General features: G+C 37.2%; 1 protein-coding gene across 1 annotated transcript in view; it reads right to left on the reverse strand.

Moving 5' to 3' along the window:
• Positions 1–395: 395 nt before the first annotated feature.
• LOC307184117 (CUGBP Elav-like family member 4) overlaps positions 396–14422 on the reverse strand; it is a gene marked incomplete at its 5' end in the record, with an annotated part of 90377 nt that continues 76350 nt past the window's right edge. Inside the window, one exon of the mRNA XM_079917379.1 lies at positions 396–3844. Coding sequence (XP_079773505.1) covers positions 3094–3844 — 751 coding nt within the window. The 3' untranslated portion in view covers positions 396–3093. The remainder of the gene's footprint in view (positions 3845–14422) is intronic.

The following is a 14422-nucleotide window of genomic DNA, read 5'->3' on the forward strand; positions in this document are numbered from 1 at the left end:
TCTGTGGAAAATGCTATTAGTAATATGATAGGTATTGCATTGAATCTGTAGATTGCCTTAGGTAGCATGGTCATTTTAACAATATTATTCTTCCAATCCAAGAACAGAGTATATATTTCCATCTGTTTGTGTCCTCTTCAATTTCTTTAATCAGCATCTTATAGTTTTTAGAGTACAGGTCTTTTGTCTCCTTAGGTAGGTTTATTCCAAGGTACTTTATTTTTTTGATGTTATGGTAAATGGACTGTTTCCTTAATTTCTCTTTCTGATCTTTTGTTGTTAGTGTACAGGAATGCAACAGATTTCAGTATATTAGTTTTGGATACAGCAACTTCACTGAATTCTTTGATGAGCTCTAGTAGTTTTCTGATAATGTCTGGTGAAGGTCACTTTTGTCTAAATTATCTCTGGAAATTTATCTCAGATTAGAGTTTCTCTTTGTTAAAGAATACTGGCCAAGTTGTATCACTCATGGCCTGGAAGGTAGTATTCCATTATGTGTGTGTGTGTGTGTGTGTGTGTGTGTGTGTGTGTGTGTGTGTGTGTGTGTGTATAAGTGGAAGAGGTTATATATATATATATATAAGTATCTTTTTGAATTAATGTTTTCAAGGTTTTTTGTTTTTTGGGTTTTTTTTTATAAATACCCAGTAGTGGAATTGCTGAGTCATATGGTAGTTATATTTTGAGTTTTCTGAGAAATTTCCATACTGTCTTCAATAGTGGCTGCACCAATTTACATTCCCACCAACAGTGTCAAGGATTCCCTTTTCTCCATATCCTCGCCAACATTTGTTATTTGTGGTCCTTTTATTGATAGACATTCTGACAGGTGTGAGCTGATACCTCACTATGGTTTTGATTTGCATTTCTTTGATGATTAATGATGTTGAGCATCTTTTCTTTTTTTTTTTTTTTTTTTTTTTTTTAAACTGTGCTTTATTTAGGGCTAAGCTGGAGAAAGCGTCATCCAATAGTTACAGAAGGTTACAAGGAGTTTTAGGGAGTTGAGTGTGAAAAGAGCAGTTGTACTGAACTGCAGCTGTTTTGTTTTTTTCATTTTTTTTTTTTTTACAACATCTGGACATCCTAAAAGGAGCCAAGAAAAAGAAAATTTTAAAAATAATAATTAACCAACAAAATAGAAAGAAAGGAAAGGCAGAAGGCCTGAGAGGAACCAGATAGATGTTCTTCTAAAGCAAAAAAGAAAAAAACATGGTAGGTCCGAGGGCCCCCCAGCCTCCAGATGAACAGGACATCAGTGAGGAGGGCGTCAAGGTGGAAAGCCAAAGCAAGTCCTCCCAACGGTGCAAATAAATTATAATAAATATGTTATACTTTAAAATATATGTGTTCTTAAATAATTCAGTGTTTTTTTCTGATTCTGAGTTTTTTTAAGCAATGTCTTTTTTAACTGCTCTAAAGTCATTTACCAAAGATAAATATCGTGCTTTCATTAAATAGTTTTCCTTGTTTTTTTTTCTCTATCATTACAATTAAAAGTCCTACAAAATATGCAAATTTATTTACAGAAAAACAGAGCCGGCATCATTTAAACATCCCTGTTTTTCAAAATTCCTTGTAAACAGTTTCAGAAATTCTTCAAAGATTGTTTTTTTTTTTTTTTTCTCTCTCTTGTTTAAGGTTTTTGTGTGTGTGTGTGTTGTTTAGTTGTTTTAAGATGAAAGTTCCCAGGTCTCCCTTGCCCGGAAAGTCTCTGGAGCAAGCATGGAAGGCGAGTGAAGCAGAGGTGTCGAGGACTTGCGGAGAGCGGGCGAGCGCGCGCAGCTCCCGGAGCGAAGCGAGGCGAGGGCGGAGGCGGCGGTGGGCCTTCCTGCCAGAGGCGCGGCCTCCACCGGAGGTGGGCAGCCAGGGGCCCACAGGTGTGGGCGGGTCCGGCCTGGCCCTCGGGGTCAATGGCATCCAACAGCACTCGCGGGGAGAAGGGATTGATGCTCAGTCTAAACTCTACAAAAGTACAGTCCTACAACATCTGGGATTTTAGCAGTAACGCTAACTTCTATAGGTTTTTTTTTTTTTTTTTTTTGCTTTCCTCTAATTTTTCTTCTATTATATAGGTATTTTAAACTTCTCCTTTTTAAAATTCTGTACAACTATTATGATTTTAAGAGGGGGAAGAGTTAGAAGCATTTACAGACTTTTCACAACAATTATCTTGCCTCGTCAGTCCCTTGTTTTCCCCTCCTTTTCTCACACTTCACGGTTAACGAGTTTTCATATTTTGTTACTTTCCCCGAATATCCACCAATTTGTTCGTCTTAACAGCTCCATCCAGACATATAATACAGAAAACCATAGGAAAGTGTCATAGACTTGAATGACAGTAATCAAAGCGCCTCTCAAAGTATCAAAGAACTATTATCTTGCTGTTTTAAAAGCATTGAAGCATTATTTTTCTTTTTTTTGTTTTTTTGTGTTTTTTTTTTTTAATTACATTTTTTCATAGAATCGCTCTAAGCTGTTTCAAGAACAGCCATGAGGCAGGAAGGAGGTTCTCCTCCGTTCCCCCTCTATTTGACCTAGAGCTACACATCTGCAATAAAAAGTTTGGTCCTTTGGTCCCTAAATAGCTAAAGGAATGACAGATAGAGATGATCAGCGGCGGCCTCCCAGCCGCCCCCCTGGGGACCAGGCCCCACCAGACACACCGCTTGCCCCAGCCTGCCTCAGGCGCCCATGGGCTGGAAAAGCCCCAGGGATCGGGAAGCAGCGGCCCTTCCCGGTTCCCAGCCCTGCAGCCTCCCCACCTTGTCTCAAGTTATTTTGTTTTAAAGTTGCCTTTTTTTTTTCTCATTTTTCTTCATCTTCTTCTTCTTTATGTCACATATATTTTTCCCCCAAACACGTGCCCTCTGAACTCCATAGACGCTATACTTTCCTTGAAGAAATGTGACAGTCACAGAGTGTCTGGAGTCTTCAGCTTGATTGATATTGGCTGATATGTCAAAGGTGTCATCCAACAGTTCTCATTTATAAATATATATAGAGAGAGGTTTGTTTTTTAATGTAGCCCGTTCAGCATCCTGCCCTGTGCGAGTCCTGGTCTCCCCCGGGGGACGCTCCCGCCTGCACTCAGTACGGGCGATTGGCGTCTTTGGGCCGCTTCAGCTGCACCTTGAGCCTCTTCATGCCGATCTGGAAGCCGTTCATGGCCTGGATGGCGGTCTGCGCGCTGGCCGGGTTGTCGAAGCTCACGAAGCCTGCATACTGCTGCACTCCGGCGTAGGCCTGCTGCAGGGGGTCCGCGGCGGTGGGGCTCTGCGCTGGGTAGGGGTGAATGCCATTGGCAAACACAGCTTCTGCAGCAGGTTGCCCATTGGCCTGTGGGGGGAGGCCAGTGAAGCCGTTCACCCCAATGGGGGACGGGATGCTAGGCACGGCTGGTGCAGTGATGCCCGGAGGGGTGCTGCCACCTGAGGTTGGGGTCATGGGTGCGGCCGCCAGGCCATTCATGTTGAGGGCCGCCATCTGCTGCATCTGGGCGGCGGCGAAGGCAGCCATGGGGTTCAGGTAACCACCCTGTGCGACTGACGCCATTAGTGCCGCTTGCTGCTGCATTGCCTGTGCGTAGGCACCGTAGGCCCCGAACGGGATGGCCATGGGGTTGAACATGCCCATTTGGCCAGCCATCTGCTGCATTCGCCGCATTGTGCGCTCCTTGTCGGTGTCGGCGAACTTGACCACCAGACTGGATGAGGCTCCCGGCATGGTCTGGCTGCCGTGCAGAGCGTTGATGGCGGCTTGCGCCTCGGCGTGGGAGGAGTACTTCACAAAGGCGCACCCCCGCTTGCCCGACGGGGCCAGCCCCAGACGGCTCGGGACTCTGCCGTCAGGCCGATGTTGAGCATCTTTTCATGTGCCTGTTGGCCATCTGTATATCTTCTTTGGAAAAATGTCTATTCCAGTCTTCTTTTATTTCTTTTTCTGCTCTGATTGTTGTGGCTAGGCTTTCAAAACTATGTTGAGTAAAACTGGCAAAAGCAGACATCCTTGTCCTGTCCCTGATCTTAGAGGAAATGCTTTCATCTTTTCACCATTCTTTTTGATTTCTTCAGTGATCCATTGGTGGCATATTGTTTAGCCTCCACATATTTGTATTATTTTGCAGTTTTTTTTTTCTTGTAGTTGATTTCTAATCTCACGGCATTGTGGTCGGAAAAGATGCTTGATATGATTTTAGTTTTCCTAAATTTCCAGAGCCTTATTTTGTGGCCCAGCATGAGATCTATCGTGGAGAATGTTCCATGTACACTTGAAAAGAATGTGTATTCTGCGGCATTCAGATGAACTGCTTTATAAATATCAATTAAATCCATCTGGGCAAATGTGTCATTTAAGGCCTGTGTTTCCTTATTGATTTTCTGTCTGGATGATCTGTCCATTGATGTAAATGGAGTGTTAAAATCCTCCACTATTTATTGTGTTACTGTCAGTTTCCCCTCTTATGTCTGTTAACATTTGCCTTATATATTCAGGTGCTTCTATGATTGTTGCATATATATTTATAATTGTTATCTCTTCTTCTTGGATTGATCCTTTGATCATTATGTCGTATCCTTCTTTGTCTCTTATAACATTCTTTATTTTAAAGTCTATTTTGTCTAATAAAAGTATTGCTACTCTGGCTTTTTTTTGCTTTCCATGTGCATCAAATAACTTTTTCCATCCCCTCATTTTCTGTATGTGTCTTTAGATCTGAAGTGAGTCTCTTGTAGGCAGCATATATACAGGTTCTATTTTTGTATCCATTCATCCAGTCTGTGTTTCCTGGTTGAAGCACTCAGTCCACTTACATTTAAGGTACTATCAATATATATGTTCCTACTGCAATTTTGTTAATTGTTTTGGATTTGTTTTTTATTTTTTAAATATCATTATTGGAGTATAATTGCTTTACAATGGTGTGTTAGTTTCTGCTGTATAACAAAATGAATCGGCTACATGTGTACATATTTCCCCATATCCCCTTCCTCTTGCGTCTCCCTCCCAACCTCGGTGTCCCATCTCCCTAGGTGGTCACAAAGCACCCAGCTGATCTCCCTGTGCCATGCGGCTGCTTCCCACTAGCTATCTATTTTACATTTGGTAGTGTATATATGTCCATGCCACTATCTCACTTCGTCCCAGCTTACCCTTCCCCCTCCCTGTGTCCTCAAGTCCATTCTCTACATCTGCATCTCTATTCCTGTCCTGACCCTAGGTTCCTCAGAACTTTTTTTTTTTTTTGAGATTCCAAATATGTGTGTTAGCATACGGTATTACTTTTTTTCTTTCTGACTTTTTCACTCTGTATGACAAACTCTGGGTCCTTCCACCTCACTACAAATAACTCAATTTTGTTTCTTTTTATGGCTGAGTAATCTTCCATTGTATATATGTGCCACATCTTCTTTATCCATTCATCCAATGATGGACACTTAGGTTGCTTCCATGTCCTGGCTATTGTAAATAGTGCTGCAATGAACATTTTGGTACATGATTCTTTTTGAATCTTGGTTTTCTCAGGGTATATGCCCAGTAGTGGGATTGCTGGGTCGTATGGTAGTTATGTTTTTAGTTTTTAAAGGAGCCTCCATACTGTTCTCCATAGTGCCTGTATCAGTTTACATTCCCACCAACAGTGCAAGAGGGTTCCCTTTTCTCCACACCTTCTCCAGCATTTATTGTTTGTAGATTTTTTGGTGATGGCCATTCTGACCAGTGTGAGGTGATACCTCACTGTAGTTTTGATTTGCATTTCTCTAATGATTAGGGATGTTGAGTATCCTTTCATGTGTTGGCAAACTGTATATCTTCTTTGAAGAAATGTCTATTTAGGTCTTCTGCCCATTTTTGGATTGGATTGTTTGTTTTTTTGATATTGAGCTGCATGAGCTGCGTGTATAGTTTGGAGATTAATCCTTTGTCAGTTGCTTCATTTGCAAATATTTTCTACCATTCTGAGGGTTGTTTTTTTCGTCTTGTTTATGGTTTCCTTTGTGGTGCAAAAGCTTTGAAGTTTCAGTAGGTCCCATTTGTTTATTTTTGTTTTTATTTCCATTTCTCTAGGAAGTGGGTCAAAAAGAATCTGGCTGTGATTCCTGTCATAGAGTGTTGTGCCTAGGTTTTCCTCTAAGAGTTTTATAGTGTCTGGCCTTACAGTTAGGTCTTTAATCCATTTGGAGTTTATTTTTGTGTATGGTATGAGGGAGTGTTCTCATTTCATTCTTTTACATGTAGCTGTCCAGTTTTCCCAACACCACTTATTGAAGAGGCTGTCTTTTCCATTGTATATTCTTGCCTCCTTTATCAAAAATAAGGTGACCATATGTGTGTGGGTTTATCTCTGGGCTTTTTGTCCTGTTCCATTGATCTATATATCTGTTTTTGTACCAGTACCATACAGTCTTGATTACTGTAGCTTTATATTATAGCCTGAAGTCAGGGAACCTGATTCCTCCAGCTCTGTTTTTCTTTCTCAGGATTGCTTGGTTATTTGGGGTCTTTTGTGTTTCCATACAGTTTGTGAAATTTTTTGTTCTAATTCTGTGAAAAATGTCATTGGTAGTTTGATAGGGATTGCATTGAATTTGTAGATTGCTTTGGGTAGTATAGTCATTTTCACAATGTTGATTCTTTCAATCTAAGAACATGGTATATCTCTCCAACTGTTCGTATCATCTTTAATTTCTTTCATCAGTGTGTTATAGTTTTCTGCATACAGATCTTTTGTCTCCTTACGTAGGTTTTTCCTAGGTATTTTATTCCTTTTGTTGCAATGGTAAATGGGAGTGTTTCCTTAATTTCACTTTCAGATTTTCTATCATTAGTATATAGGAATGCAAGAGATTTCTGTGCATTAATTTTGTATCCTGCTACTTTACCAAATTCATTGATTAGTTCTAGTAGTTTTCTGGTAGCATCTTTAGTATTTTCTATGTATAGTATCATGTCATCTGCAAACAGTGACAATTTTACTTCTTTTTTTCTGGTTTAGATTCCTTTAATATTTTTTCTTCTCTGATTGCCATGGCTAAAACTTCCAAAATTATGTTGAATAATAGTGGTGAGAGTGGGCAACCTTGTCTTGTTCCTGATCTTAGTGGAAATGCTTTCAGTTTTTCACCATTGCGAATGATGTTGGCTTTTGGTTTGTCATATATGGCCTTTATTATATTGAGGTAAGTTCCCTCTATGCCTACATTCTCGAGGATTTTTATCATAAATGGGTGTTGAATTTTGTTGAAAGCTTTTTCTGCACCTATTGTAATGATCATATGTTTTTTCTCCTTCAATTTGTTAATATGGTTTATCACCTTGACTGATATTTGTGTATTGAAGAATCCTTGCATTCCTGGGATAAACCCCACTTGATCATGGTGTATGATCCTTTTAATGGGCTGTTGGATTCTGTTTGCCAGTATTTTGTTGAGGATTTTTGCATCTATATTCATCAGTGATATTGGCCTGTAGTTTTCTTATTTTGTGACATCTTTGTCTGATTTTGGTAGCAGGGTGATGGTGGCCTTGTACAATGAGTTTGGAAGTGTTCCTCCCTCTGCTATATTTTGGAAGATTTTGAGGAGGATAGGTGTTAACTCTTCTCTAAATGTTTAATAGAATTCACCTGTGAAGCCATCTGGTCCTGGGCTTTTGTTTGTTGGAAGATTTTTAATCACAGTTTCAATTTCAGTGCTTGTGATTGGTCTGTTTATATTTTCTATAGATTTATTTTTGTAGGTCTTTTTTTCCTCCATTCTTCTTTTGTTCTCTTCTCTTGTGATTCAGTGACTATTTTTAGTGTTATGTTTGGACTCCTTTTTCTTTTTTATATGTATACTTGTCATAGATTTTAGTTTCCTTCTTGGCATAAATTTTTTGTATAGCACTCTCTCTCTCTCTCTCTCTGTATATATATATATATATATATATATATATATATATATATATATATATACACACACATATATATGTATATATATATACCCATATGTATACATATAATGTGTGTGTGCGCTTGTTATAAGTTGCTGATCTCTTAATTTCAAATGTATTTTAGATACCCTGAGTTTATACTCTCCTCCCCTAATGATTATTCTTTTTGAAATTATATTTTACATCTAATTGTTTTGTGTATCCCTTAACTGCTTTTTGTAGATACAGATGATTTTACTACTTTTGTCTTTTAATATACTTGCTAGCTTTGTGTATGGATGATTTCGTACCTTTATTGTATATGTGACTTTACCAGTGAGGTTTTCTTTTTCATAATTTTATTGTTTCTATATGTGGCCTCTTCTCTTCCACCTAGCGAAGTTCCTTTAGCCTTTGTTTTAATGCTGCTTTGGTGATTGTAAATTCTTTTAGCTTTTGCTTGTGTGTAAAGGGTTTGATTTCTCCATCAGGTCTGAATGAAAGCCTTGCTAGGTAGAGTATTCTTGTTTGTAGGTTTTTCTCTTTCATCACTTTAAGTATATTGTGCCAGTCCCTTCTAGCCTGCAGAGTTTCTGCTAAAAAATCGGCTGATAGCCTTATGGGAATTCCCCTGTATGTTATTTTTTGGTTTTCCCTTGTTGCTTTTAACATTCTCTCTTTGTAATTTTTGTCATTTTGATTACAGTGTGTCTTAGTGTGTTCCTCTGTGGGTTAATCCTATATGGGTCTCCGTGCTTCCTGGACTTGGGTGACTCTTTCCTTTTATAGGTTAGGGAAGTTTTCAACTATTATCTCTTTACATATTTTATTAGGCCCTTTCTCTCTCTTCTCCTTCTGGGACCCCTATAACATAAATATTAGTGCACTTGATGTTGTTCCAGAGGTCTCTTAAACTGTGCTGAATTCTTTTCATTATACTTTTTCTGTTCGGTAGCAGTGATTTCCTCTACTCTATCTTCCAGCACACTGATCTGTTCTTTTGCCACATTTAGTGTACTCTTGATTCCTTCTAGTGTACTTTTCATCTCAGTTATTGTATTCTTTAATTCTGTGTGGTTATTCTTTGTGTAATCTAATTCTTTGTTAAAAACTTCTAATTTCTCACTCTGTGTATCCATTTTCCTCTCGAGTTCTCTGATCATCTTTATGATCATTACTCTGAACTCTTTCTTGAGTTCAGAGTTTTCTATGATCATTTCTATGATCATTACTCTGAACTCTTTCTTGAGTTCAGAGTTTTCTACCCAACTCTTTCTTGGGTAGATTATGTATCCCCACATCACTTAGTTCTTCTTCTGGGGTTTTATCTCATTGCTTCATGTGAAACATTCCTCTATCACCTCATTTGTTATAAATTTCTGTTTGTATTTTTATGTGTATAAACCTTGTATGACCTTGGAGAAGTGGCCCTCTATAGGTGATGTCCTATGTGACCCAGCTCTCTTCCCATCACCTAAGGGCCAGGGGCCAGCTGGTCCCAGGGTAGTGTCTGTCCTGTATTTTTGGACTTGGTCTTCAGGCTGCAGGACTGTAGTTTTCTTCCTTCTAGTGTCTACTCCCTCATAGGTGAGGCTGGTATAGAGACTTGTGTTGGCTACCTGGCGGGTGGGGGGTGCCTGCCCACTGCTGAGTGAAGCTGGGTCTTGGCCCTCTGGTAGGCAGGGCCATGTCTCAGAGCATGTATAGTGACAGCTGCGGGCTCAAGAAGTCTTTAGGCAGCCTGTCAGCTGATGTTTGGGGCTGTGTCCCTGCCCAGTTTGTTGTTTAGCCTGTGGCTTCACATCACTGGCTGTTAGGTTGGGCCAGGTCTTGGTGCCAAAGATGTCAGCCTCCTGGGGAGCTCACACAGATGAATCCTCCCCAATATGTCTACCACAAGTGTCTATGTTCCCAGGGTGAGCCACAGTTGCCCCCTACCTCCCTAGGAGACCCTCCAAGACCAGCAAGTGGTGTGGCCGAGGCTCTTATCAAATTACTGCTTTTGCCCTTGGTCTCAGTGCATGTGAGATTTTTTGTGAGCCCTTTAGTAGTGAAGTCTCTATTTCCTGCAATTGTGTGGAGTTCCTGCAATCAAGCCCCACTGGCCTTTACATCCAAATGCTCTGGGGGTTCCTCTTCCTAGTGCTGGACCCCTGGGCCAGGGGGCCTGAAGTGGGGCTCAGAATTCTCATTCCTGTCTGAGAACCTCTGTAATATAATTATTCTCCAGTTTGTGGGTTGCCCACCCAGGGGGTATGGGATTTGATTTCATGAGCCTGCCACTCCTATACATCTTGTGGTTCCTTCTTTATGGCTTTATTAGTAGAAGATCTTTTCTGGTAGGTTCCAGTCTTTTTCATCAATGGTTTTCCTGCAGTTTGTTGTGATTTTGGTGTGCTTGTCAGAGCTTAGGGTCCTTCTACTCCACCATCTTGGCCACTCTCAGGACTAGGAATGCAGTACTGATACAGGATACAATATGGATCACTTTTAAAATAATTATGTTGGATGAAAATAGCTAGGCAAAAAACAGTACATGCTGTAAGTTCCTAATTATATAAATTTACAAAATTCTAAGGATATGAGTGGAAGAGATTACAAAAGGATACTAGGAAATATTTTGGTATGGTAGTTATGTTGATTGTTTTGATTGTGGTTATAGTTTCTCAAGTATATACCTATGTGATCAAAATGAACACAAAATACATGAACTCTTTTGTATGTTAATTGTATTTCAGTAAATATGGTAGGAAATAAAAGTATCTGTACTGTTGGTATTCAATATTGAGCTTCTAAATGCTGATTTTAGGAATAAAGTCTAATATCTGAAAATTCTATAGATGTTTTATAATTAAATACTTTGATTTTGCCAGTTCTTTGTGAGAAATATTTATTTTACCATGTTGTAGATTTTATTTTCTACTGAGGACAAGTGAACTTTCAAGAGTAAATATCTATATTTATAAAATGTAAATATATTTCACAGAGATATATAAAAATATATGACTCACTTATTCTTTAATAACAAAATCAACAAATATCTTTTTTTATCAAATAGAGAAAAAAATAAAGGTTTATTTCAATTGAAGACTATGGCTAATTATGTGGAAATAACATGGTTTAGAAAGCTATTAAAGCAGAAAGAAAAATAGTTTAAAGGGGAGGAGAAAGAGCTATGATTATAATAGTAAAAAATGAATGGAAAGTAAGAGCTAGACTCACAAATGCAAACACAATTATATGAGTTCATATACACAAACACAATAATATACAGCTTCATAAAGAAAAGAAATGCACAGAATCTGACAAACACACAATGCCTTATTAATGTAATGCAAATAAGAAAATAATAGAAATATGTCTGAGCCTTCCTTTGGTGCCCACTGGGATTCTAGAGCTAAACATTTTTAAAGCCATGTTTTGTTATCACACTGCAGGCATGTGGATTATAACTGTAATTATTTTCCCTGTAAGCCACAAATATTTTCCATTCCTTATGTCTCTATTTGGCAAACAGCAAGTTTGCATTTAACTTAAATTTTGGGAGATTTAACATCTAATCATCAGACAGAGAAAAAGGTTATATTTTAAACATTAAAATTTTCAGATTTTTCTCTATATAGTACTGCTTTTAGTCCTACCCTTTTGTTTGTAGATGTCTGTTATTTTCAGATTTATAAAAAATAATTTTTTAAAAATCAATGCTAAAGCAAGAAAATACTTAAAATTTATCCTGTTCAACTGGGACATAAGAGTATTTTTGTGTGTTTGTGTCTCTGTGTTGTTCCATTTTTTAAAAAAGTGGCTTATATATGTTTTAGTGACATATAATAGAATTGTGACTATATCTTGATCTACTGAACTGCAGCTGTCTTTTGTACTTGTGGATGTCCATGATTCATTCCCTTTTTCTGTGCTCTTAATTTTCTCTCTCAGAATTAATATACAGAGGTTTTCTAGCTTATGTTCATGCAACCACTTCAAATTAGAAATTTTTACTTTGTATATTTACCAATCTGTATTTTAAATAACATATTTTAAACATGGGAAAATTTGTATAGATGATTTGGGACACTCCTTACCAAAGTTATATTTAAAGGTTTTCTACAGGAGCAAGACCTTACAATACTGTTTCTTCTGTCTCACAAGTTCTCTCTTAACCTATTGATATGAAAAAATAATGCAGTTTTACACTCAAGTGTCATTTCCTCTATGAAATATATTTTAACATCAAGCCCAGATTAAAAATACTAGTTCTTTTTGTTTTTATCCTTATCCCACTTATTCTCATATTACAAAGACATGTGTCCCTGACCCTTTATATCAAAAGCTCCTTCAGAGCAGGGTTCTCATATGATACTTAAACCACATGAGGCAGGGAGAAAATTTTAATGAAAGAATCTGTGAATGAATAAATAAAATTGCCTCAAGTCATTTACACTATTTGTTCTTTTCTAAAGAATGTACCAATGTTGTTCACATAGTTGCATTTTACCTGAAACAGTTATTATGAATTATTGCATATTAAATGTAAAGCATTCGGTTTTATAAAATTAATACCAGAAGAAACACTAATATTTTGTTAAGCAATTCTTTCCCTAAGTGAGCTATTGAGAGGAGATATTCTAAATTACTTTAGATACAAGTCTGTACTCATATATTTATTTAAATGTGTTAGTTTATAAAGTTAAGGTTAAGAAATGTTTATTATGAATATCCCCAATAGACTAATGGATAGAGTTTTGTTGCTTTTCTTCTCTTTCCAATCCCAGTTGAAAAATGTATACATGTATGCATGTGTATTTGTGTATTATGCATGTGTATATGCATATCCATATATCTATGCATATATGTGTATATATTAATGTATATGCACAAATAATATATTTTATATTATTATATAATATATATTACTTATTTTATATTGTGTACATTATATATTAATAAAATATTATATGTATAAAATGAATAACATGATATATTGCTATATGTAATATATCCTATTATAATTATAATAATAGGATATATTATATTATATATCATGTTATATTAGTGTGGTGAGAGCAGGCACCTTTGTTTTATTCCTGATCTTAGAGGAGAAGCTGTCAAGCATTCACCACTGAGTATGATGTTAGCTGTGGGCTTGACATATATGTCCTTAATCACATTGAGGTATCCTTCTATACCCAATTTGTTGAGCATGTTACCATGAAAGGATTTGAATTTTGTCAAATGATTTTTTTACATCTATTGAGATCATCATATGAGTTTTTCTTTCATTCTATTCATGTGGTGTATCACCTTTATTGATTGGTGTATGTTGAATCATACTTATATCCCAGGGATAAGTCCTACTTGTTCATGGTCCTTTTAATGTGCTGTTGAATTCAGTCTGCTAAGATTTATTTTAATATTTGCATCTATATCCATCAGGGATATTTTCTCATAGTGTCTTTATTGGGTATCAGGGTAATTCTGGCTTCATAAAATGAGTTTGGAAGTGTTCCTCCCTCTTCAAATTTTTGGAAGAGTCTAAGGAGGATTGGCATAAATTCTTTAAGTGTTTGATAGAACTCACCACAGAAACTATCTAGTCCTGAGTATTTCTTTTTTGGGAGATTTTTAGTTGCTGGTTCAATCTGCTTACTTGTTTTTGGACTGTTCAGATTTTCTATTTATTCATGATTCTTTTGTGTCTTAAAAATCTTTTTAATTAGCTAATAATTCTGCTTATTCTAGTCTGTGCTGGGCTTGGTAGATATCAGCCTATTCACTCATATATCTGCAGAAACTTGAAAGTTTTACTGGTGTCTGGCCTGTTACAGATGGTCACTTTCACATTCTGGGCAATGGCATTCTACTGACGTGATGGAGGTAACTGGAATGTATCACACACCATTTGGTACCAGTTCACATATCTGTAGAATTATAAGGCATGAAAGCAAAATCTGCAAGTCCTTTTGAATTGTATGCTTTGATATAGAATAGGGTAATTTATGCTGTATCTATTGGTCAAACCAAGTAACAAAGCCAGTCTTGATTCAAAGGGTGGGAAAATAGATATTACTTCTTAATGGGAGAGATGCAAAGTTTGTCATCTTTTTTGAAAGCTATTATATTTTATCTCTGTATTTTTCTAATTCCTGATTCTCTTCATCAACTTTAATATTTTCTCTGGTCCCCTTTATTGTCACAAAATATTAGATAGGTTTGACATATTTGAACATTAAATCACCTCTAAACCCAACTCAGACATTGTTATAGTTCCCTCCTTTGTTGCTAGTAAGAATCTCCTGCTGCCAGCACCATGGTCCAAAAGAGTCCCATCAGTTTGATTAGACCAGTCATATGAAAGAGGAATATTTGAATTTAAGTGTGATTTTTCAGGCCTTTTTACTTGCAGTATAATGAAGGATGTGCACAATGTTCAGATCTTTTTGAATAATATGGGAACAAACACATTTCATGGATTTATTTATTTTTATCCACACTTATATAACTGTAAAAT

The sequence above is a fragment of the Stenella coeruleoalba genome (genome assembly GCF_951394435.1).
Source record: "Stenella coeruleoalba genome assembly, chromosome: 3".
Classification (NCBI taxonomy): domain Eukaryota; kingdom Metazoa; phylum Chordata; class Mammalia; order Artiodactyla; family Delphinidae; genus Stenella; species Stenella coeruleoalba.